The sequence below is a fragment of the Haemorhous mexicanus genome, chromosome 6 (assembly GCF_027477595.1).
Source record: "Haemorhous mexicanus isolate bHaeMex1 chromosome 6, bHaeMex1.pri, whole genome shotgun sequence".
In the NCBI taxonomy this organism is placed as follows: Eukaryota; Metazoa; Chordata; class Aves; order Passeriformes; family Fringillidae; genus Haemorhous; species Haemorhous mexicanus.
This window is the reverse complement of record NC_082346.1, coordinates 28,807,321-28,832,745: the sequence shown is the minus strand read 5'-3', so window position 1 is coordinate 28,832,745 and position 25,425 is coordinate 28,807,321. Positions and strand designations below refer to the sequence as shown.

Here is a 25,425-nt window from a genome sequence, read left to right as displayed (position 1 = left end):
GAGATTTCATTGGAAGAGGAGAGGGTGTCAGAAGTGAGGTAAGCTGAATTTATGTGCTGTTGGGCACCCAGGACAAGGTAGAGGGTTTATCCACTGCTTGTCATAAGCTAGAATAAGTGTGATTTCTCCATGCTACTGTACTGTGAGGTCACCTCAATTTTCTTGTAATTTATAGTCAAACTGTATTAGATTAAATGTAAAAAAACCCCCACCCTTATGGTTCTACAATCTTTTTGAAGATAAATAAAACCTAATATGATAGTCATAGAATGGTTTGGGCTGAAAGGAACCCTAAAGGTATTTTAGATTCAACCCCCCAGGACCCCAGCCTGGCACTGAACACATGTAGGGATGAGGCATCCACAACTGCACTCGGCAACCTGTTCCAGTGCCTCACCATCTTCTAAGTAAAGAGTTCTTTCCTAATATCTAATCTAAGTCTACCCTCTCTAAAGCCATTCCCCCTTGTCCTATCACTATCTGGTAGTGTAAAAAGTCACTCTCTCTTCAAAAGCCCACTTTAAATACTGTGAGGCTTCCATGAGGTGTCCCTGGAGCCTTCTGTTACCCAGTCTGAACAGCCTCAGCTCTCCGCCTTTCACCCTAGGAGTGGTGCTTCAGTCCTTCACTCTCAGTGCAGTGGTGAGTAGGAAAGCAAAGCAAAGCTTTTTCAGCCCATTTAGCAGGACACGAGGGCTTTAGAGCAGTTGGCTGCTGTTTCACAATGGCATTGTGTTTGCTTTTTGCCCGTGTGTTGACTCTTCATTCTGTGAATTCACCACCTAGTGCTGACTTGTTTGTGTTTGATATGTCAGTGCTTGTGCTTTTATTAATTTTCCTAAATTCTGGCCTGGTGACTGATGCTAATGACAGGAAATGAATAATGAATGGGACCTTGCTGAGAATGTGTCACATTCTCATGTTTGCATAGAGCTAATGACATGCTGCCTTACTGGCTGTCATGCATTTTCTGCCATTTGAATAGTTGTAACACTAAAGTTTGGTACTTGCTACTTCCAGTTTGTAAATTTCAGGTCTTTGATAAAATGCTCCAGCGAGACAACTCTCAGCAGCTGCTGATAAGCTAATTGCTTTTGGTAAACTTTTTCCTTCACTACTTAATTATTTTTTTAAGATGTGATAGACTCTTAAAAAAAATCTGTCCTGTCTCTTGTAAAGTTTTTTGATAACCTTTGGTAGAAGAATTAAGACTGTATGACATGGAAATGAAGAAAAAGGGGAGACTTCTGCAGGTTGCTGAGAGAGGGGAGATGTGGTGGGGGAGTTGATATTCCCCGAGGCTTCTTATGGCAGACCAAACTGTGGTCTCTCCGCTCTGGCCTCCCTGAAACTGCTCTCAACAGCTACAGTCAGTGATGGATTATGCTTTACCTCAGGCTTGTAGGATGGGAGTTTTTTTCTATTTAAAAATACTGGTAGTTTGTGCTGAAGCTCTGAAAAGGATTTGAAATGGCCATAGTTGTACATCAGGTTGCTGGAACTCCCAAAGAAAATCTAGATTGGGGTTTAGGTGTCATGGCTGGATTACAAAGTGGTGCTTCCTCCTGCCCAGGGCTTCCCTGTTTGGTGCTATTTGCTGCCCTTATCTTGTAGCAATATTGGAAAAACCTGCCAGCGAGGTTTTGAGCAGGCTTGTTTGGCAAGTGTGGGCCACACCTCCGCTCCTCGCAGCTGGAGCGCAGCCCAGTCCTGCGCAAAACTCGATGAGCCCGTGGCAAACAGCGCTTCGCAGCCGTGCGCCCGGGCACTCTCCTCGCTCTGGGCTTCTCCAGAAACAGGACCTTCAGATTTTCTGCAGAGACAGCAGGACGTTTCCCCATGTTCCATGAGGTGCTGCGGGGCCCGTTTCCATCCAGAGTGCTGCCTTTTCTGGCAGCAGTGCTTTTCCAAAGGAAGGAGAGGAAGGACACTGGCTTCTATCACTGGCGGGTGAGAGGAATCGCGGTGCTGGCTCTGAGATGGCATTCCTTGGCTGATGGGCTCAGGAGTGACTTCCCATTGCTGCATGTGTGGACAAACCTGTCCTGCACTTCTGCAGGAATGAAAAAGTTTGTTATCCACCCTTTTCTCTTCATGATCATGTTAATGGCGATTTCAGGCTTTTATTAAATTTAGGGTCTGCCTGAGGAAATCCAGAGCAGATCTGTGTTTCCTTAGGTCTTGGGGAGTAGAATTGAGCTGATGTCAAGTACTTTTTTGGGGGAGAGTCCAGAATTCTGCACTTTTTATCAGTAGAGACAAAATCATGCTTATGTGTTTTCTTGCAAAATAGCCTTGGCTACAGTTGCCTTCTGTTCTGCTTTCTATCTTACCTTCCAGGGATTAATGGTCTCAGGTAGACAAAGACTAATGATGGCTTCAGCTCCTGTTCATAATGCAGTGCAACCACAACTGATAAAGTGGTTTTGAGGTGTTTGTCCTTTAACTGGAGTGAAATAATTTCATTGTATAAGATGGTCAGGCTAATAACCTCAATTTTGAGTTAAGCTAAATGTTTGTGAAGGAGCTTTTGACTGGAGATTTGATCTATAAGCTGATCACCCTTGTCTTATCCTATCACACCAGCCCCTCAGTACATAACTTAAAATTGAGGTGACCATTAATTGTCACAAGGCAACTTTCTGCTTGTACAGCTTTCTGCACTTCTGCTTGCTGTGTGATAGAAATAAACTTGTTGACTTTTCAATATTATTATTTAGTACTTAGGAGATCAGGTTAGAAGAGGGTTCATGTTAACCTCCATTAACCTGTAAACCACTGAATATATTTTCCCTCAGGCCTTTGCTATTTAAATTAAAAAAACCCAAACATTGCTTAACAAAATTTTGCTGGCTGTAGGAAGAGATTTTTGTATTGACTAATTGATAGCAATTGAGCAAGGGGTGGGGGCAGCAGATCACCCTTTTGGCTTTGTAGGTAAATTTAACACAACCAGACTGCTTTAATTTTCCAGAGTTTAGCATTAGTTCATTTCTAAAGGCAAACAACAATAAACTGGCACTGAACCCAGCAGTTTGCCACTGCTGTTGTGTTACTGAGCTGCTGGCACTGCTCATGTCCTGGCTGCCTGTAAATCCTGCCTGCCAGAAGAACATGGCCCTTAGGGCTGGGTCTGTGAGTCTCCTGAGGGAGCAGGGACAGGGCAAGGGGTGCCCAGGAAAGGCAGGGGTTTGCTTTGGGGTTTAAAAGCAGGCTTGTGACACTTTGGACACAAGGAAGGGAATGATGTGCTGCAGTGTTTCTTTGGGAGCAGGAACAAGATGGGGAGATACTGCTCCTTTGGCAAACTGAACTTTTCTTTGAGCTGCCTAATTTCCCCAATAGCTGTGAACACAAAATATGTCTTAGAAGTTGTGTTTCTATTTGCATTTTTGTAATGAATCTGGCAGGCTTATGGTGAGTCCTCTGCCTGCACTGAGACCTGTGGGGGTGGATCCCAGCACTTACTGCCCCCTGTTTAATGCAGGTGTCCTGGACTGCATGAAAGTAAAGATTGCTGGGTCCTATAGCTGGGATGACTTGTTCCACAGCCACTTCCAGCTGCATCAGCAGGCAGTTTTTTGCAAAGTTAAGTATGTGAAAATTCAGCCTTGTACCCTCATTTTATGATTTGAAGGGTCCTTTTGTGGTTTTTTTGCTTCAGGTGCACTCCTGAGCTCTGGAAAAGCAGTGATTCTGAAAAATCATTAAAATGCAAAGCAGAAGTTAGCTGCTTCTGTCAGTCCTGTACACTGGTATGCTGCCATGCAGAGTGCTGCAGGCAGAGCTGTCATCAGTATTTGTTGCCCATTTCCCATACAGATTTTTTGCCTGATCATTCAGATAGGGCTTATCTGATACTCCCATGCTTCATTACTCTGCAAGCTCACCTGGCAGCATGCAATGACCTTGCTGTGCCTTTGCTAAAAGATAAGTAAAAAAGGCATGAGGAAGTTCTGGCATAACTGATCTCACAGGCTTGGAAGCACAGTGACATTTCTATTGAGTTGTATGCCCTTAAATTATGATTTGGATGTGTAAAATGTATCCTCAGCTGTGTAATGACTGGCTGCAAATCAAAAGTGTTAGAGACCTTTGGAAAGGACATTCTTTTGAGCATGCAAGAGCATTTTTGACAGATGGTGTGCAATAAAAGAAGGATAGGCTGTCTATCATGGTGCTCTGCACTTGCTGTGATAGTGTCTGATTTCCAGCAGCAGCCATGCTGTGTGAATGAAGATTGCTTTCACAGCCACAGGGGTATGATTATGTAGCTTCACATCTCAACAAACAGAAGAGTTGCAGGAACTTTAGGTAGTTGGTGTGAATAACAATTCACAATCTTGAATTTCTATCCATAATCTATTCCCCAGCTTGATGAAGTAGAAAGGTGGTCAGCCTTTGCCTGAGAAACTAGTGTCAAGAATTGAATAAAAGAAAGGTGATTAGGAAAGGTTTAAAGATGAAAGAAACTAGCATCCGAAGGGTGGGAGTCATGGTGAAATTCACTGTGAAGGCATGTCTTGTTCACAGAAACAAATAAAGGAATGAATATCTTCAACATGCCATTTCTGCAAATAAGTCTCTTTAAGATTAGTAACAGTGTAACTGAAGTTTATTTGCACAAGTTTAATTCAGTACGTGCATGTGAGAAATCTTCTGTGACTTGTAGTTTTTGCTCTTTGCTTCTTGGTCAGGATGGAGGGTGCTTACTTCATACAAAAACGTTCAGTATACTGTGGTTTTATTGTGTTGTTCAAACCCTGTTTTGCAAAAGCTGGCAAGTATCTCCAAAAGATGAAAAATAAGGAAGATTCACCAAGAAAGTGACTGTTTAACAAACATAGTATAATTTATCAGATAAGGAACATTCCAGAAGAGTTTAACAGTTCAGGATTCACTGGTTTCTGTGAGATCCCACTCAGTGATATGTAGGGCCTACATTTTTAGATAATATTTCAAGAATCATAGAATTGAAGAGTGGTTTGGGTTGGAGGGGACCTTAAAGGTCATCTTGTTCCAACCCTCCTGTCCTGGGCAGGAACACCTTCCACTAGACCACATTTCTCAAAGCTCCTGCTTGCCCTTGAACACTTCCAGGACAGGAATGACCAGTCACAGCTTCTCTGGACAACCTCTTCCAGTGCCTCATCTGTCAATCTGCAGTATTTTGTTGTAAGTAAAGATCTTGTTGAATATAATTGTCAGTGAATACTTAGCATATCTAAAATTAAACTCTGGTCTCAAGCCAACCTTGTTGAAAATTGTGAACGTGAAGTAATGACCATTTGTGAAAAGCATTTTGAAAATGTGATTTAAGAACAGGAAAAGTTCTTAGCTGGCCAGGATTGTGTCATAACTGATGAAAATGAGGCAATATCCCATTCTGTTCCTGAGCCTCACACAATTACTTCTGTGCAGTCTCTGTACTAAATCATCTCAAGCTGTTCTCTCTTGTCCCCTGCCCTCCCCCACTTCTCCTACATGATATTCTAGGATCTAGTCAGTCTTTTTTTCCCATGTCACATCCTGGCACTAATATTACTTTCCAAAAATAGTCTCTCAGAAGCTTTCAAGAGTAAGGATCACATTTTTATCTGTGCTGGTAAAGTGAGGTGCGTGTTTAGAATGCTGATACCAGTTAACAGTCCAGAATGAAAATGAATTTAAGTTTTGTCTTTTCTAACTCAAACTGCCATGAAGTGTTTTGGCAAGCATTTTGGGGTTTTTTCTCATTGTAAACAGCATGTGACTTTTATGACTTTAGCCCCTGCTCTCAAGATTTCTGGCCATGTCTGCTTTTACTCAAGCATTGTGTGTCCTTGGCCAGTACCCTTGAACGAGCTGCCGTGGATGTGTTTGAGCAGCTTTAGCACCCGTTTGTCACTCAGCAAGAACGTACTAACAAAGCAATTAAAAACTGATCTATAATTAGAGGAATCCCTAAATAAGGGACTTACTTTCTGAAGTCTGTGAGGAGTTACCCCATGACATGGCTCTTGCATTGCCAAAGGGGAATTGAGTTTCCTTCTGGGCACCTTTAGTCGTCCTCCAGGACACTGAAAGTGCTCTGTGTGTTCCCAAACTGATTCAGTAATGGCTCAGTTTGGGCTGGCTACTTCTGATCCATTTCTCTGGTCTAATACTAGTGTGGTTACAGAGCAGGCATTGCAGTTGAGCTAAAAGCTGAGCTTGTTTCTCTCTTTTCAGTGGGAAAAGCATCCTTACTACAACCTAACAGTCAAAGTCCTCCGAGCCAGAAACATCAAGGGTACAGATGTGTGTAAGTATTTACTCAAGGCATTATGGAAACATGTTGGTTCCTTGGTGCATACCTCTAGCACAGAGAGCATTGTTAAGGAAGCCTCTTATCTACACATACTGCATTGCCTTTATGTCTCAAGAAAAGCTTCTCATGTAAAGCATTATATACATAGTATTAAGTATATTATCTGTATTTCAAAAGCTTTATGTGAGGCCAATCTGCAGATTAAGCAGCTGCAGCTGTTCTTACTTTGCAGAAACAAGATCAAGTAAGTCCTGGTAACGCTTTGCTTCCCTGCTCCTGTCCTGTCCTACTGTGGCCCATTCTGTATTCCTTTCTCTGGATTCAGCCTTCTGGGCATGGCAAGTTTCACCCTTGCTCCTGCTGAACAGTCTTCCTGAAACTGGAAGCAGAAATTTTAATTCTAGCATTCAAATGTTTTCTCAGTTTTAGTAGTGCTTTATTTAATTTGTTTGTCATTGCAGACTTTAAAGGAAGTAGGTGGTTGATTGATTCCAAGATAAACTGCTTTTTATCTGTTCCTGGTTTTGATTGCATGGTATATATTCCCTCCCATGTACACACCTGTGCAAAGATCTCAGCGCTGTTTGGGGCATTTGGATCTTTAAAACTTATTTATAATAAATTACTTCAGAATAAATCAAGTAAGATAGTCTGTCTGAAGTTTGTATCTGGCATCCAGCATTGACCTACTTGGAATGCCAAATAGCTGTTCAGGGAACAGAAAAGCCTCCTGAGAGGCTGAGGGCTAGAATCGTGCTGTGAAGAGTTCTTTTCTATTCAGCTGGGGTGAAGAATGGTCCCCATACTTGCATTGTTGAAGAGGCCCTAAATGGAAGAAAGAAGGGCTCTGAGACAATCATTTGTTTTCAGGGAATGGCAACAGCCTAGCTCCTGGCCTGACTAAACAAGGGTACAGCAGTAGTGGGTGTTGTCTCCCTGGACTTTAGTAGGCTTAGGCTCTTTCAGTGGTGCCCAGGGGTAGGAGAGGAGGCAATAAGCCTGGCATCAGCAGTAATCTTTTCTTTTAAAGTTGTTCTTCCTCATTTTAAATACTAGTCTTTTTTATTAAGGGCTTTATGATTTTGATGAACCAGAAAAAAGAAATATAGGCACCCACTACTCAATTTGCTTCTGTTTAAAGGCATTTACTTCATTAAAGGCTTTTGCTTTAGAAGTCCAGCTTTAAATTTGCACTTTTCTATGATGCAATGAGAGCTAGAAAATCAGGAGCTCACGGGAAAGAGTGTGTTTGAATAAAGCTTTTCTGGGCCTGTCTCTGACTCTCTGCTGCAGTGTCCAAGGCAGACTGCTATGTGGAGCTAAAGCTGCCCACTGCATCTCCCAGGGTCTCCAGAACTCAGGTTGTTGACAACTCTGAGAACCCAGAATGGAATGAAAGTTTCCAGTATCGGATCCATAGCGCTGTCAAGGTAAGGACACTGTGTGGAGTGGGTTGGACTTCTTGTCTTTTTGTACTGGCTTGCTTTTGATACTTCATTCAAAACCAAGGGCTCTTTCTTACCCTCAAAACTAGTGTTGCTGGTAAGGTGTCAGTTGTCTTCAGTGGTACAAAAAGCTGTTCCATGCATTTCCAGTAATCCAAACTGCTGTGGTTAACTGCTCTCTCAAGTAAATTGCAGCTAGAATTTTCCATGAACATCCTTGTGATGTATCTCAGGGAAGGGAAGTTATGGCACTGCCTGGCGGAATTCAAGGAAATTCCTTGATTAGGCAAGATTCTATTTGATGTTTGCTTCTTCTTTCACAGGAACTAAATTTTTACTCACTGCCACATAGTTCATTCAATCAAGTTTTGCCATCAATTCTGGTGGTTGAGAAAACCAAATTCAAACTCTTGGATAGAGACTGTGTATCTGTGTAGGACCTAATACAGTATTTAACAAAGTCTTCAGATTGTCAGCATTCATTCTCAAAGCAGACACTAATGGTAGGAGGAAGGAAACAGTACCTTAAAAGATCAGTTTTAGTGGGTCACTATTGCTTTGAATAACATCCCTGGCTTTGGAATAAGGTGTCTATTAACAAGAAACTATCCCCCTCACCTTTCCACAACGGTTGGTGACAAATGTGGAATGGTAATTGACTTGACTGGTAAGAAAATTGAAAGGTAAACATTAGGGTGTGGGATCTTTTTCTTTCCCTCCAGGGTCATGAGACCTCAGCCTGGTTACTGGTGGAGACTGCCAGCAAAATTCCAAGTTTAGTCTCGTCTCCTTGAGAGCTAGTTGCTGCAAGGCTATTATTTGGGTGCCATATGTCCTCACTGTATCTGTTGCAGTTTCTCTTGAATTTACCATCTCTGAGACAGTGCTGAGCAGGAAGTGATTGGTCCCTATAACATCCTGGACTAAATCATCATCAGAGAGTGGAAATTGCTGTTGCTTCCTCAGGCAGATCTGTGCCTGGAGCAGGTGGAGAGTACTGCCACATGAGCTCACCTGGGGCCTCCCTCCAGGTGGGAAGCTGAGAAAATGCTTTAGCTAAATGGTGTCAGCTAGGAGAGTTTTTTGCTTAAATTTTTGCTTAATTTTTTTATGCTGTAAGCCCTGCTGAAAATAGTGAATTTGCCTTAAGCTTGGGGAAGGGTGGTAATTAATGCACAAAGTGTCCATTGTATACAGCTACCCAGGTTTGTCATCGTTTCTGCCCCTTCATCTTAGGCTGTTTGTTTCTTTCTGCTTTTAGAACATTCTGGAGCTGACCCTCTATGACAAGGATGTCCTTGTCAGTGATGAGCTCACCTCTGTTGTCTTCGACGTGGGGGGCATGAGGCCGGGGGAGCCCCTGCTGCACACCTTCAGCCTGGACGCCGAGGTGAGGCTCAGCTCCTCTGCACTGACCTGGCAGCGCCTGCTGCCTGATTCACCTGTGCCAGAGAAGCCAGAATGTGTTCACAGTTTCTCATGAGACTTGGAGGAACATAAACTGGTTTTAAAATGAAAGGCATTTGCAGTCAGTAATCATTGTAGGGACTGTCTTGTTTGGTTTGTCATCATCTGTTTGCAAAAACGAGTTTATTGCTGCAAAGGTTACCTCTATTTCTGATAAGTCAAAAGCCTAAGAGAAGCTTATTTTCCCTGGATTAAGTACAGTCCATTTAACTCTGCTTCATGTAGATGGTATTGGTGATCAGCTGCTCTCAAGCCCTGTTCACCTGTTCATGGACTTACAAGACAGCTTGTTTTACGTGGGTGAAAGCCACATCACCAGACTGATCTATTTTGTAATGCCACAAACACATTGCTGCAATAGGTCTGGATTAAAGGTGAGCTCATGATGTGTTTTCTTGAGAAATTGGGCTTCAGTGCTGTTGGTGTGGTCAGAAGCAGACTAACTGGTGTGCAGTTCACAGGGAGGTGTTGGGCAGTGCCACAGGCACTCCAAATCATTTATGATCATGGAAAGAGTCTTAGTAATTCCATTGCTCCCAGTAGCCTTATCCATTTGCTGAATGCTTAAGTCATCTTGATCTGCAATTAAGAGACTGGAAATTTCAGCTTCAACAAAGAAAATTACCCAAAACAGCTTCTAGTCTGTTACTTTAAAAACTGTTAGGTCTGGTATCAAATATTTGCTGTATGCCATGGGAGGAGAAAAGAACAAAGTCTGTAGAGGACAAAGATAGCAAGGAGCTAAGCTAAGTGCAAGCTGCTGAAATAAGAAATGGGAAGAAGCCCAAAGCCTCGTGTAGAAGCTGTTTGCAGAGATGATGTTGCAGTGGTTCTTGAGCCAGAGAAGGTTTTTTTCTCTTATCAGCAGAGTAATGGATCTGAGAGACACCTCTCACTTCTGTGCACTTGTGTCTTCAAATGTAGATGTGTCTGGTCATACAGGACATGTCCAGCAGAAGAGGAGTACTTAAAGGCTAAAGGCTACATTTAGCCATTTCAAAATTTAGCTAGAGCTTTTATAAAAGGAACAAACCCAGTTTTTTTAACAGGAAGTTACTGTTACTATGTAACAGGAGAAAAGCTTAATCTCTTGGAAAAATGTCTCTTAATTATATATTCAGGATCAAGGATCACCAATATCCAACTTTTGTTTTCAAAGGCTAATGAAGAGCTGGATGTAGAGTTTTTCTTGGAGAAATGGTGAGTCTTACCTGAAGAGCTGATTGCACTTGTGCTCGGCAGATGTGTTGTCAGTTGTTTTTTCTGTGTGAGGATAGTCTTGCTCATAAAAAGGATATTTCTTTATAGTTCTCTGTGGTGATTGAGTTGATTTGCTGATGGCTGACCAAAATTATCCTTAATTACTCCAGTCACCAAAGTTTTTGGGGTAAAAAAGAAATAAAATTTTGCTGGACTTCATGGGATGTAAGTGAACACTTTCTGGATTAGTTATTTGGGAATGGAAAGTTTGTAGTTAACCTTGCAAAATACACAAATGTATACTTTATCTATCTGGTAGTCTATATTCAGCTTTTCTCTAGGTTATCAAAATAACTGGGATGGGGAGATCCTATAGTACTTGCTTATATTTGCAGACAATTATTTTTCCATTTTTCCAAGCCCCCATTATTTTGTGAAGAGAAATATACCTGTTTCCCTGGATCTCCCACACTGAGGACCTTTTCATCCCACTGCTTATTCAGCCAATTACTTAAAGCAGGATGAAGTGAAATGAAAGCCAGTTGTCATTTGCAATAAACCTCTTCCTTTCACAGCTCAGATGCCCCTACAGAAGTATTGACCAACGGAGTCCTTGTGGTGAGTACATGGAAGCCAGAATCATATGTGTTGTGGTTTACTCCTGAAGATAAATTTTTAGTAGAAAGAGGAGAAGGATTTTTGAGTATTATGGTCCCACTTCCAAATACGGTCCTACTTCCTCTTCTCTCCAAGGTCTGCCTCTCTCTTTTTCATTTGTTGATTCAAAAATCTTCCTCAATTTTTACTCTTGATGCCAACTTACAGAAAGCTGCAGTTTTTGTTTGGAGGTGTTTGTTTGTTTGTTTGCTTTTTCCCTGTAGGGTTGCCATAAAATTTGTAAAATATGTCTTCAGCAGGCAAGTGAGTCTTAAAGATTGTACTGTGTTTTCTAGACTAGATGCTGTCTGGGAAGAGTCCCTCTTCTTATTTTAACACAGAGTATTTCTAAGCTTTTATCAATGCCATGATTAAGTAGGGGATCACTCCCTGTTTTTTTGGGTTAATCAGTCTAAGAAAATCACTGTGCTGTACATTAAAAATAAGTGTTACTGCCTCTTTGCTCCCTTGAAAGAAAAGGGACTGGAGTCATGGTTTTTTGTAAGGAGAGAAGGATTGTGGTTGAAGTTATGGTTGAAATGTAGAGTTTTAACTTTTATTCCCCTGAAAAACTGGTGGCATTTAACAACACAGTTCTGAAAACTATTTCATAGGAAGGAACCTTTTGTGTTCCAATTTCCCTTAGCAAGTCAGTCTTAATTCAAGCAGTGGATGAGTTTCTTTTCTTTTAGGGCAATGGTGTCAAAATCAATCTCTCATCTACTGTCCTAGAGGGTAAGCTGATGGCTGAATGGTGTGAGAGACTAAATTTCATGAGGACATAGACAAGCTGGGACAGAAATTTATGAAGTGCTTTCTTGGATCTGAACAGGTTCTGAGTAGGTGCTCATATATACATTTAAAAAAGGTAAAAAACCCAGAAAAACCCCAGGTGTTCATAACTTGTAACTGTGAAGTACTGGTTGTAAAAAACCCCAGTTCTTGGAATAGAAAGGATGGTTTTTATTTTGAAACAAAAGCCAATAATCCTGTCCTACTGAAACAAAATTTGGTCATTATTTGAAATAACAAAACAATGCCTGATGGGTTTTTTTTGACAGTTTGCAACTGTGAACTACAACTAATATAGTAGGTGAATTAAACTTCAAACAAAGAAGTGAACTAAAAATTGTGTGACCAGAGCTGGTTTCTTTTTTTTCACAGGTTCATCCTTGCTTGTGTCTGCAAGGCACTGTCAACAAAGAGGAAAATGCAAAAGAAAAGCAGCAAGGTAGGGCTGCCTGGGGAGTTTAAGTCAGGACTACTCTTCAACATTTTTTTTCCTTCAGAGAGAGGGGGCACTTGATTCTCTGTCTATAGAGTGCATTTTTATTTACTGACTACAAAATTGGCTTTTAAAGTAAATTTTGCTTTTATCTTCAATAATTAATAAGGTTGGGTATTTTCTACTGGGTACCACAATAGAGTCTTTGCTTGTGCACTTATGGTCTCAGCTGCACTTAATAAGTACTTGATTTTCAACAAATGGCCCCTGTGGTCTAAACTTCTTTTTCTAATGCACAGGATGCTGTGAGGTCAAGGTGTCTGTCCCAGGGGCATACCAAAAGCAGTTGTCTATTCCTTGGACACCAGACAAGGAGAGGGATTATGGAACCTCATTTGTCTTTCATGTGGATAAAGAAATGTGTTCAGAATTGCAAGTGGAGTTGCAGCAAACCATATCTGTCCTACAGGTAAGCATCCATGCTGACTCCACAAAGCTTACAGAGGGATAAGTTTTTCTCAACTGTTGTTTTTTACACACTAACATTTTTTTTTGTTTTAAAAATGTCAGGCTGTGCATTGGATGTTTGACATTGTGTAAGGAACTGAATTTACCTTAAGAGTCTATGCTCCCCAAAGTCTGTTCAAAGTCAGGGGTTAAGAAAATGTTACTCTGCACATGCTTGCTACGTGTAGACATCTTTTCTTTCGCCTGTTGAGGTACTCTATAGGAACTCTTTTCTATTAGAAACTTGCAGATCAGTTGCTGCTTGCAGAGGTTTATTTAGCTTTGTCTTTTACTTTGCAGTTTCTCCAGGTAGTGACTGAATATTCATTCTCCAAAAATGAGAGCAAGGAAGCTCTTTATTCTATGCTGTTTTTTATCCCAACAAGCAGTTGGGTAGCGTGATTGCAAATGATGATCTTGACCATGTAGAGGCAGCTGTAGAGAAGAGGACACAAAGAAGGATCAGGAAGAGCAGCTTTGCCCGGGGGTTTGTTGGGCAGGAAACATGAACTGAACAGACACACCTGGGCTTGAGTGGTCAAAAACTCAGAGCCAGGCAAGCAAAAAACACTGTAGAGGTGAACTATGGAGATTGCCCCGGGTGGTAAACCTCTGCCAACCAGCTCTGGTAGCTAGGAGAACATAGTCCTTCAACAAGTGGCATAGACCACAAAACTCTTCAGTCTGACCTTTTCTTTCTCATCAGATGTGGGAGAGTGCCAGGAACATTGTAGTGCTGCTTGCCCTGTACCTAAATGCATGTTATTTGCCCTGTTAGGAACGTGACAGTGAGCTTAGAGGGACATTGGTCTGGGGACAGCAGTTATTGGTCAGAAGACACCTGTGAAGTCTGGGGGTGGCTCCTGGCCTGACTTCAGCTCTTGGTGTGAGAAGGGTGGCAGGCTAGTCTTTCTCTAAGGTGTGGTCTCCTCCTGGCTACTGAGCCCTGTGGTTGGTGTGTGGGCTCAGCCCACCTGGAGGCTCTGTGGGACCCTCTGATACGAGGGGTTTTTAATATGCCTCCTTACATTTAGGAATCTGCACACAGCACTGTATTATGAGATCTTGCCATTTGCTACATGACAGAAAACCCAAATATTTTCTGACAAGCTTGAATTTGCTCTGCTTTTAAAGTCTTGCTAAAATTACATCCTTTCTTATTTCTTATTTTGTTGTATTTTTGATGTATGTGTAATGCTGCTGCCTTTTTTGGTATCTTTTCCAAATCTTGCTTGGAAGATGGAAATGCAAGTTGATTTGTGAGTTTTGTGACACGTGGCAAAACATAACTATTTGTGGGCGAAATTTTGTACTTGAAGATTTTTTAATTATGGCAGACAGGTATATTAAAAAAAAAAAAAAACAAAACAATAAACAAAACACCCTAAAACTAAACCAAACAACAACAACAAAGGAACTATTTAAGTGAAAGAAATACCTCTGCAAAGACCTGCCAAACAGAAAGCAGAATGCCCTCAAAATCCTTGGACATTTGATAAATATTTAGCTATAGTGATATTACGAATTGTTTGCTGTTTCAATGTATGAAAGTCATATTTTATTAAACTTTTTTCTATGAATTTCACATAGGGTTTTGTTGTTATTAGGATGGCGTGAACCCTGATATTGAAAAGCACACTACAGTTCTGGGACTAGGGGCTGTACCAGTGAATTCCCTTCCTATTGGAGAAAAAGTTGATAGAATAATTTCCTTGGGAGAGGTAATGTCAATATTTTGCTCTTGCTTTAACGTGCATGAGATAACCTTTTCCTCCATTGCCTCTAGGTGTTTGGAAAGTTAGGCAACATGTGGTTGATTCTCAGGAGTGCTGTTTTCTTGGATGTCTTAGAATGAAGTAATGAGATTACTCAGTGCAATTCTTCTTAATGTGTTTTCATGGTTGGGTCTTGCAAAATGAAGTATAAAGATATATATCACTTTCTGAAGAAAAAAGTCTTTTCAGGGTGTGGAAGAAAAGTATCAGGAGGAGGAAAAAGGCTAGACAAGTGGAGAAGAAATAATTCAGAACTTCTATTTTGTAGTTCCACCTGTATAATTGCTGTCAACTTCAAGATGTGTTCTCTCTTTTCACAGGGAAAAAGTTTGGATATGAGTTTGAAAACTGAAGAGAGGTGAGTGGGAACCCCACTTGAGAATCAGGAAAGGCCTGTATTCACTCATATGAAGGAACTGAGTGACTCTTCTTGCTGTTCTGGGGAGCTCTGTTCAGTCCATTCATCTCTTGGGATAGATTAAAGAAAAACATATTTGATAGGTTCTTTTGATAGTTTTTGGAAGGCTGTCTCTCTTTACTTTGCAGATATTGTCTATTGGACTGGTGTCAATGCTGCTGACAGAGATTTTGTGTTCCTGAGACTTAAATATAAAATAGCTGTTGATGTACATATTAAGTAGTTTTGTCATGCACAGGTATACCAGAATATATGAAGTGGTGTAATGAGAGATAGGAAAGGACATATGTGTGTGAAGAACTTGAACTATAAAATAGATGAAGGCTGCAAGTAAGGAGTAAAAAGGGAAAAAAAATCCCAAAAAACCAAGAGGTTGGCTTGTAAGTTGATAAGGTCATTTGGTATCCAGTCATCAGCTGAAGATCCTGCTCCTGTTTTACAGCCTCATAACAAGTTCATTGGTATTCTCTTGCCTCCTCCTGCTTCTCAAGTTCAGAATCTTGTTTTAAAATCCCTCTTCCCCTCATTTTATGTTCACATTGACACAGTGATGTCAGTTGTTCCTCTTACAATCTTCTTCACTTACAAAGAATCTTTTCTTCCTTTGTGAAATTCCTGAAGCTTTATCTGAGTACTGTTTGACAGAAGCTTCAAATTCAAACATTAAAGGAGAAATACAATATGGAGAATTTAGTTTTTCATTCCAAAAGGTGTTGTACAAAATAGCTGATGTATACACTAAAATTTCATCTGATCCAGTTCAGACCTGCACCTAGATTGTGTGTTCACAAAAATTGCATTTCCATACTGATTACAAATACTCCAAAATGTCAAGGTTTTTTTTCCTTAACTTCTATTTCAGCTCTTGGGATCTTGATATACGTCTCGGTTTTGATCTCTGTAAAGAGGAGAGAGAATTTTTGGACAGAAGGAAGAAAGTAGTTTCTGAGGCACTGAGGAAGACTCTTTGCTTAAAAGAATCCCCTCCAAAAGATGAGGTATTGAGCACAGTCCTGTAGTGAGATTGGTGAAATTCTTTAGGCTTGTTGAGAATTAAGCAATGTGGGAATCCTTGTTTGTAACCAACAAGAAACACAGTTTGCATTCCCTATGGTGTGAGACAGATCTCTGGTACATTTCAGTTTGGAAGTCTAAATGTTTTTATATTTCTTAAATTTTGAGGGGGGTATGTGTATTTTGGAGCACAAATGTTGAAGTTTCAGCATGTATGTACTTTGCTTTGGGCTTGGAATTATGATGAGAAATTTTGTTTCAGAATGTTTAAAATGAAACTCACACCACAGGAATAGATTTTTAATTGCTTATTTGAGGAAACTTACATCTACATATTCTAATCCCTTGCTTAGTGGTATTTGGCTGCTGTTACAAGACTAATTGCCTCTTACATGTGTATTGTATGAAAGTAAATGTGTGGTAACATACATAACAATTTTGGTAAGTGACTGTCCCTAAGATGACTGTGCTATGCTTTATAGTAAGCAATATATTTCAATTACAAAATGGAGAAAGAAGTTAAGCTTGAAATCAAACCCAAAATTACTTGTAATGTAGATAGAAATAAAGATTTATATCTCTAGTTTTTGTTAGAGTTTATATCTCTATTTTGTGTCTCTATTAGAGTCTATATCTCTATTTTTATGTTCTATTTTTTGTTCAAATGAGACTGAAATGGGGTTAGTTCTGTAGTTTGTTGGCCATCAAAAGCCTGTGGCTGTGACTCCTGAGTGTGCTGTCTGCAGGTTCCAGTTGTAGCGGTGCTGGGCTCTGGAGGTGGGATGAGAGCACTGACGTCCTTCTATGGCAGCCTTGCTGGGCTGCAGCAGCTGGGCCTTCTGGATGCTGCAATATACCTCTGTGGGATTTCTGGCTCCACCTGGTAAGCTACATGCAGTTTTGATTCAGAAACTAAGAGGTGAAATTGTAGCGTTGATGCAAAATAAAGCCAAAATGACGTTTGTGCCGTCTGTAGGCAGACAGCAAATCAAGTGTTTTACCAGTTTTCCCCTGTGAGTTCTGTTGGGGATCCTGAACAGTCTAAGAGATCCAGTATCATGTCCAACCCATACAGCTACTGGCTAAAATTATGAATCAACATTCCAATATTCAACTGTCAGACTTGCTTGTGCAAGTCTGACAGTTGAATATTGAAATGTTTTATATGAATGAAACTGCTGTGTAGTAACTCAGACCACTGACTTAAAAGCCCTCCTCATTCCCCTACTCTTGCCAAGAAGATAACTGAGGTGGTGCAAGTCACTGGGAACATCTCCATGCAGGCCACCACGTCATCACCTTCCAAAATGGCATAGAGGCTGAAGAGAGGCATAGCACTGCCTTGCCCTTTGGTGGCCTGGAGCAATGTGCTGAAATATTAGACGTGGCTAGAATTTCAGTTTCAGTCGCTCAGTTCCTGGAGTTTGTGGTGAAGTCATCCCTTGTTTTTGTGAAATTATTTCATAGAGGAGTTGTGCAACCTGACAGTGTAATCCTTCCTTCCAAGCTTTGTGTGTTGAATTAACTCCTCTGTACCTAGCTCTCCTGCCCCTTCTGGTTCAGAGACACTTCCAAACAAATGTAGGCATCTGTTTGCACACATAGTCACTGGTCCAAACTAGCTTCTCCTTCAGTCAGACCTGTGTTCTGGGAAAGCCCATGGCCTCTATGGCTGCACACTGCACCCTTGCCATCAGCCAGCATATCATGGTTGTTTTGTTTGGAGTTAGCATAGGTGTATGGGCTAGTTCATGGGTGCTAGCGTAGGATGCTTGGAACGCCTTTGGAAGGCAGGTTAGCAGTCAGAACAAAGATGTCCTATAGGTGTCAGGGTTTTCAGCACAATTTAGAGTTCAGAGATCTTTTATTTATTTAGGTATTCTTCACTCTTTTAACTGGACTTCTCAAGTGCTGCAGCACTAATTATAACCAGCTAAAACTGTTGTTTGCACCAAGGTCTTTATTTCTGATGACATTAATAAAAGCATTTGCAGGTGTTTATCAACACTGTATCGAGACCCTGACTGGTCACAGAAAGACCTTCAAGATGCAATCAGAAGAGCTCAGGACACTGTGTCCAGCAGCAAAGCAGGGGCATTTTCCCCAGAACAGCTGAAATACTATTTCCAGGAGCTGAATGCAATGGAGATCGCAGGACGGAAGGTTTCCTTTACAGATTTGTGGGGCCTTATTGTGGAATATTTCCTACAACAAGAGGTAAAAGAATTCATGTTTGGATGGGTACTGCTGTTTGTCTTTCAAGTGAGAACTCTACCAACCCATGTGTTTAGAGTCAAGAAACCAATTACTCTCAATCTTTGTGTAGGCAGTGCTGTGGAATAAACATAGTATCTTCTTTAGTAAAGAATTTCTAATTCATGTGGATCAGTGTTAGAGAAAATGCAGTGTTTATTTGGAATGACTGTTATTAAAATAATAGCTTTTGTACTGGGCAGGTTAAGCCTGGCAGAATGATGTTGGTTTTGCAGAATGGAGTTATTGTGCAGTATTTTCTATGTAACTGAGATTGAAAATCAGAGGAATAGCTAGTTCATTATTAACATTAAGTATTCTAAATACACAGCTGCAGAAATATTTTGGACAAATCTAACTATGTACCTGGACAGTGGAGAGGAAAAAGAACTTTGAATTAGTAGTGTTGTTAATCAGAAATGCTAAGCAACAGCTACCAATTATCAAACTATGGGTACAGAATTTACCTGACTTAAGTGGGCTCCTTCTTCCTTGCTTGTGACCAGGAAGATCCATCAAAGCTGTCTGATCAGCAAGAAGCAGTGAAATGGGCCCAGAACCCTTATCCTATCTATGCAGCTGTCAATGTGAGACCCAATATGAGCAGTGGTGACTTTGCAGGTATGAACATGGAAATTTATTTTTGTTTGCTGAAGTCCATAAATTTATTTCATCTATCCAGTTGCTTGGGTAGTGAGCAGCTGATAACGGGAAATGTGGCTCAAGTAGCAGTTGGTAGTGCAAGAGGCAGTAGGAAACTGATTGACAAAGAATTATCATCCTCATAGCAAATGTCTTCTTGGTCACTAAAATGGAGAAATGAGATTCAGAACTGTTGACCGCTCCACACTGCCTGAAAATGTCAGGAGTTGAGAATATTCCTGTAATACATGTGTCTCTGTCTGAATCAAAGAATTAGAGGCCTTGGTGATAAGGAAACCACTTTCTTCCATAGTCTCAGATAAAAAATATGTGTAGGATTCATGTAAAATGATGGATTGGCCACCTTGTAATATGCATCATCAAAATTGTATGTGTTAGTGGTCTGAGTTCTTACAGTAAAAATATGAGAAGTAGTCTCTCATTGAAACTTTAAATATGATGCAATAAGTGGGAATAGATGAGTGAGACAGGACCACAAATGCTTGTGTCCACCTGTGTACCACAAGGGGACTTGTTTGTTTTATTCTGAGGAGTGTGTGTGTATGGCAGTGAATTAAATTTGATCCAGCCTTCCAGAGCTCAAGAAGGATTTGGATAATGCTTGCAGATGGCTGCTGTGTTTTGTCAGGTTGATCTGTGCAGGCCCAGGAGCTGGACTGGATGACCCTTATTTTTCAACTCTTTGTGGAAATCTCTCAAGCATGGGGAGCCCTTGGCTAAGCAAACAGTGAAGTCTGATGCAGCAGGTCAATGGGGTTTTCAAGCCAGTACTGTTGTAGTTCCTGGGAGATGGCTCGTAGTGCAGAGAAAAGCCAAAAAAATAATGTGGCTTCCATTTTGGTTGGAAAAGGGAGCCATCAAAATGGTTTAAAGTAAAATAGACTGTTTCCATAGTATAGGTTGTTTCCATAGTAACAAAAGTCAAGATGGAGAAAGATAGAACGAGAGCCTTCACAAGAGTTTTTGTTGATAATATGTACATAGAAACTAGAGTAGAGGGGCAGAGAAATCCACAGTGATTGTGAAAAGTGGGGGGAGAGTCCCGTCTGTCTCCCCTGTGTGAACAGATATCAGATAAATGTTTTCACTCGTGTTTACTCTGAGATGGGTAAATATCCTGTTGGCTTGTTCCTAGAATGGTGTGAGTTCACTCCCTATGAAGTTGGGTTTCGCAAATACGGAGCTTTCGTTCGAACAGAGAATTTTGACAGCGAGTTCTTCATGGGACGGCTCGTCCAGAAACATCCAGAGCCCAGGATTTGTTTTCTACAGGGTATGATCTTATGATCATGATTAAAGTATCATATAAGGAGATGGAAAGGAACTTTGCTACTTTGGGAACTTATGAACTGAAGTCCATGCCTTTTTTTCCCTTCCAAAAGAACTTGAGGAAGTGAAACATGTCAGTGTTTCTCCAGAGCTTTAGGTTCATAGTTGGTTCACAGTGTTATATTCTGATGTGCTGAGTCTGCAAGATGACTCTATTATAGCTGCCTGTCAAAAGTTGCTTGTCTACTGTCGGTCTTCCTGTTCTCTTACTGTCTTTCCCATGCTTTTCTCTGGGAAAATTTTCTGCATTATATTGTAACATCATAATTTGTCACATGATTAACATCAAGGTTTTAACTCGAACTGTTAGAATAGTAGGGAATTAAGTGACAGCCCTCTCCCATGAAACATGTCGGGTGAATTATAGGCCTTTTGGTTCCATTAAAAACCTCTTGAGTGTTAAATTCTTCTGCATTTTTCCTGCAGGAATGTGGGGCAGTGCCTTTGCTGCAAGCTTGGATGATATCTGCCTGAAGGTGGTTGGTATAGGACTGAGCTTTCTAGATTCTTTCAAAGATGTTATCAAAGTTGTAGGTAAGAACATACATAAAAATAGTTGGATTTTTCAAAAGATGGCTGATTTTGTAGTGATCACAAATAATATGATGCAAAAATGTGCTGTTTGTAGTTTTCAAGATTAGCACAAGGTGTGGCTTGGGACAGATCTCTTTTATTGTGTGTTATTCCCTTTGATCACTCTTATAGCAAAGAGAAATTATTTCTTTCGAACACTTCCTCTTCTTTTAAAAAGAATTGGTATCTGACTTTGACTAAAATTTGGGCTAGTTCTGGGAGCTGTCTTAAACACATATTAAAGTGCAGGCATCATAATCCTGAGAAGAAGAAGGATAGAAGCTGGATTGCTAAGCAGGAGATGGAAAAAAAGAGACTTTCAGTTTCCCCCATGGTCTCCTTTTGTAGTATTGGATAAGCTGGTTGTATGCTTATTCATTGATCTCCAGTTGTTCATTACAGAGAAAAGTGTTTTAGAGGCTGGGACTTGTTCATTGCAGAGTCATGGCCTTATAGTAACTAGTGGATGAAGAGATTTTCTTTTCTCTGCCTTGCCAGCCCGGGTTGCCCCAGAACACCCCAACCTTTTTGTTTTGTGCAGTTACAAATGCTACTGTGTGTGGTTGACTGATGTCTTATGTGACAGAAGTGGTTGTCACTTGGTAACAAGGGTTTCTTTGAGTGGGTTTGAAATTAATATGGGCAATGTTTTATGAGTAATGCTTTCCCTGTTAAGCAGGGCTAGGAAATCAACCACCTGTGGAATATGCATCTCATTTCAATTTCATTACAATACCCCTATTAGGGGACAAATTCAGCCTTAGGACAACTGGTTAAATATTGTACAAAAAGGCCTGATTGCAATGTTTGAGATGGCATTTTCTGCATCCTTCTGTGACTTCTGCAGATGACTGCCAAAGATTCCATTTACGAGACCCAGCACGGCTGAAGACTCGCTTGGTTATACCTGGGGGCCCCTTGTTACAAATTTTTCAGGATTTCTTCATGTCCCGGGTCACATGTGGAGAAACCTTCAACTTCATGAAGGGATTGTATCTTCATAAAGATTATGTTAACATCAAGAAATTTGTGACTTTGAGAGGTAAAGGAGTTTATGTGTTTCTGACTATCAAAAAATAGTAGCACACTCTATAATATCCCAGTGTCATGGAACATTAGTGAGCTTGACTTTGTTCTGCTGAAGCCAGGGCATGTGTCCCTTCTTACACCATAGCAAGAATTTTGATCCATTTGTATTTGTGTATTTGTTCTGTCATATAAGGCAAGCTGATCATCAGATTTTATAGGCCCGTCTCAGATGATAGTGCATGTTGGAATGTCTTTTTTTCTTCTTATAACAGTAATATGAGCTTTGTCTATTTCTTCTGCCAATGCATGTGTAATGAATCAATATAGTTACTGGTGTTACTTGGAGTGTCTTACAGGGACTCACCTGGATGCATTTCCCAACCAGCTGACTCCCATGGAAGAGAGCTTGTATTTAGTGGATGGTGGCTTTTCCATCAACTCTCCCTTTCCTCTGGTACTTCAGCCAGAGAGGGATGTGGATGTTATCCTGTCATTCAATTTTTCCTGGGAAGCTCCATTTGAGGTGAGAGATGTAGCTGAGCATTATTACATGCACATAAAAGCATAGAATCATACTCAGTGCCAGTAGATCAGTTGAAGCTGAATACAAACACTGATCAACAAATGAAAATAAATCTTTATGTCTTTCATGGAATCATGGAATGGTTTGGGTTGGAAGGGATATTAGGATAATCTTATTTCAACCCTGCTGTCGTGGGAAGGGACACCTTTCACTAGATAAGTTTGCTTAAAGTCCTATCTACCCTGGCCTTGAGCACTTCCAGGGGTGGGGGGTCCACAGCTTCTCTGGGCAACCTGTGCCAGTGTCTCACCACCTTGACAGTGAAGGGTTTCTTCAAATACCTAATCTAAACCTACCCTCCTTCAGATTAGGGCTGTTTCCCCTTGTCCTATCACTGCATGCCCTTGAGAAAAGTCACTCTCCAGCTCCTGTAAGCCTCCTGTGGTACTGGAAGGTGTTGTAAGGTCTCCCTGGTGCCTTCTCTTCTCCAGGCTGAACAGCCCCCCTCTCTTGGCTGTGTTTCTATGGAAAGACATTTCAAAGGTTATTTTGCTATGCTTTTTCCTCTGAAGGTCATGAGAAAATAGAAAGTTGACAACTGTAAGAAGATTAAAACATTTTCGGAAGCCTAAACAGATTAAGTAAAATAAGACTATTTGTTTGGCCCGTAAGATCATTGTTACTTAGGTACGTGCTTCTGAAGAAAGAGTGGCTACTGGTGATTTTCTTCACACAAACAAATTATTTTCTGTACATACAAGTGTTTATTATTAACTGCAGAAAAGTCAAGGTGAATAGATTTAGGGTAGGAAAGCATAAAAAGTTTCAGCTGCAATCTCTTGATATTTGTTGCAGTTCTCTCTTCATTCTTTCTGTATTACCAGCTAGAGAAATTGTTTCTGATGATTTGAAGCTGAGTTTCTGTCACTTCTTTTTTTTTTTTAATGAAAGTCTCTTTCCCTTTGAGTATTGTAGTTAGATGATCTTAGAAGTGTTGCTGGTGTTCTATTGCAATTATCTTTTTCCTCTGATAACAGGTTCTAGAGCTGACCCAGAAATACTGTGAGGAGCGGGAAATTCCTTTCCCAAAAATCAAATTTAGTGAGGAAGATGAAAAAAAGCCAAAAGAGTGTTACATGTTTGTGGATGATAATAATCCAAAGGCTCCAATTGTACTCCATTTCCCACTGGTGAATGACACCTTCCAGAAATACAAAGCTCCAGGTAAGCAAGCTGCATCTTAAAGCACTCTTCTAACAATTCTTTTGGGTGTGCTGATGGGGCAAATTCATTGAGGTCCATGTTCCTTTTTTGATTCTTTTTAATATGACTCTGTAATTGCTGTAATTGTTAAATTGTTATTTACACTTAAGGCAGAATCAGTTTCCACCAGTTTTTTGAAGGGCAGGATGAGAGAAGAAGCTCTCAACACTCCTTCCCCCACAGAAGTGTTTGCAGTAAATTACTTTGATGTTCATCTTTTAAGACTGGTATTTAAATTTAAGGGGCAAGATACTCCTAGGGCCAGTTGAACTTGAGGTTTGTCTTTAATTTCAATGTAGAGCAGCACTTCCAGGGAAAATTGAGCTTTATATTCCTTGTTTTGAGCATGATAATCAAAGATGAACTTAACAATTTATCACAATGGAAATGTATTTTAGTACTGTATTTTGGAGCCAGGTGGAAATAGAAAAAGAATGCTTTGCCCCTTTAGCTTTCAAATATTTTGGAAGGAGTTGATATCTCTGAGGAGGAACTTTGGGGAAAAAGTTAAGTTTCACCAGAATATCTGATATCCTCCTAGAAGAATTCAACTAAAATGATTCTACCACAGCAGAGGTTTTTTTTGTGATTTTTTTTCCTTTCCTTTCTTGCTGCAGGAGTTGAACGTGAGTCAGAAGAAGAGAAATCCTTTGGTGACTTTATCATTGAGTCAAATGATTCCCCTTACCGTACCCTGAACTTCACCTTTGAGCCAAATGACTTCAGCAGGCTGGTGGAAGTGAATCGCTACAATGTTCTGAACAGCAAGGACACTCTCCTCAGAACCCTAAACCTGGCTCTGCAAAGGAGGAAGTTGAAGAAGGTCACCAAGAAGTCAAATACCTGAGCTGTTTCCGAGGCTGAGGATGCAGAGAGGCTGCAGTGTACGAAAGCCGTGAGGTTCAAAACAGAGTAGTGACAGTGGATAGCTGGAAACTCTCTTCCTGGGAAGGGAGAAGTACACCTGACACTGAAAACTCCTTCCAGGTCATGTGCTCTGATGAAAACTCAAGGGATATGCAGTACAACATGGATGTTGCATCCTTGTGTTGGGAAGAGTGAGGAATTACCCAGCTCAGTATCTCAAATCACAGTGGCTCATTCCAGATGATTTGAGAGGTCTATACAAACCATTTGAGCATCTGGAGAATAAGCTTCCAGACCATACTGAGTAATGCACCTCTTTTTTGTCAAAGGTGTGTTGGTGTTTGAGGAAACAGATTCCTTCTGTACTTTTATCTCTTGCTTATGAACCTCCCTTCATGAACTTTTACAACTTATGTCATCATAAGAAGAACTCCACAGATAAAAATGGCACAGAGAGGAAATGGCTCCTCTTGCTTTCACCTTGCTACTGTCTGATGCCCATGTGCTTTCAAGACTAAACAGTCTTTACCTGCTTCCCATTTTGCCATTCATGGTTTCAATTTCCTTCCTACCCTTCTCAAGGATTTTAATGGCTTTTAGTCTCCCAGAAATTCTATACAGTGTATCTTATATTGGTAAAAAATTTGTTTGGTAATCAAGGAAATAAATGTTTTTTGTATTTAACAATAAAAACACATTGTGGGATTTTGTTACTACTTCCTATAGTTTGATCATCATGAGATGACAAAACTATGATGAAAATGCTTTCATATATCTCAGCTTTCCTTTTCTGTGTAAGAGGAAGGAAGGCTCCTTTGAAAGGTTTGAATTAGATAATTTTTCCTTTCTCTTCAGCTTGTAATTCACCCAGGCCTTTGTTGAAGGAATTTCTGTGTCTATGTATTTTAGAAACATCAGTAATCAAGGT

General features: G+C 40.6%; 1 protein-coding gene across 5 annotated transcripts; it reads left to right on the top strand.

Moving 5' to 3' along the window:
• The first annotated feature begins 1,709 nt into the window (after nucleotides 1–1,709).
• PLA2G4F (phospholipase A2 group IVF) lies at nucleotides 1,710–25,190 on the top strand. Of its 5 annotated transcripts, none has more exons than XM_059849525.1 (22): nucleotides 1,747–1,950; nucleotides 3,488–3,593; nucleotides 5,042–5,175; nucleotides 6,211–6,283; nucleotides 7,583–7,719; nucleotides 8,996–9,124; nucleotides 10,361–10,401; nucleotides 10,977–11,019; nucleotides 12,223–12,289; nucleotides 12,583–12,752; nucleotides 14,398–14,511; nucleotides 14,886–14,923; nucleotides 15,846–15,981; nucleotides 16,744–16,880; nucleotides 17,992–18,214; nucleotides 18,757–18,871; nucleotides 20,049–20,186; nucleotides 20,669–20,776; nucleotides 21,663–21,857; nucleotides 22,201–22,367; nucleotides 23,405–23,591; nucleotides 24,248–25,190. In XM_059849525.1, exons 2-22 carry the CDS (start codon nucleotides 3,536–3,538, stop codon nucleotides 24,475–24,477), a joined length of 2,640 nt encoding a protein of 879 aa, XP_059705508.1. In that variant the 5' UTR covers nucleotides 1,747–1,950; nucleotides 3,488–3,535; the 3' UTR covers nucleotides 24,478–25,190. The 5 variants fall into 5 exon arrangements, with proteins under 5 accessions (XP_059705510.1, XP_059705512.1, XP_059705511.1 ...); XM_059849526.1 differs by having other exon boundaries at nucleotides 1,748–1,950; nucleotides 3,488–3,588; nucleotides 5,101–5,175; XM_059849528.1 differs by lacking the exon at nucleotides 24,248–25,190 and having other exon boundaries at nucleotides 1,738–1,950; nucleotides 22,191–22,367; nucleotides 23,405–23,544.
• Nucleotides 25,191–25,425: the final 235 nt, after the last annotated feature.

Excerpts from the sequence above, each read along its gene's own strand:
- PLA2G4F (XM_059849525.1), top strand. The coding sequence starts at position 3,536 with ATGACTTGTTCCACAGCCACTTCCAGCTGCATCAGCAGGCAGTTTTTT. Across the intron at positions 10,402-10,976 it reads GAGTTTTTCTTGGAGAAATG|CTCAGATGCCCCTACAGAAG; the intron begins GTGAGTCTTACC and ends TTCCTTTCACAG. Across the intron at positions 18,215-18,756 it reads AATATTTCCTACAACAAGAG|GAAGATCCATCAAAGCTGTC; the intron begins GTAAAAGAATTC and ends GCTTGTGACCAG.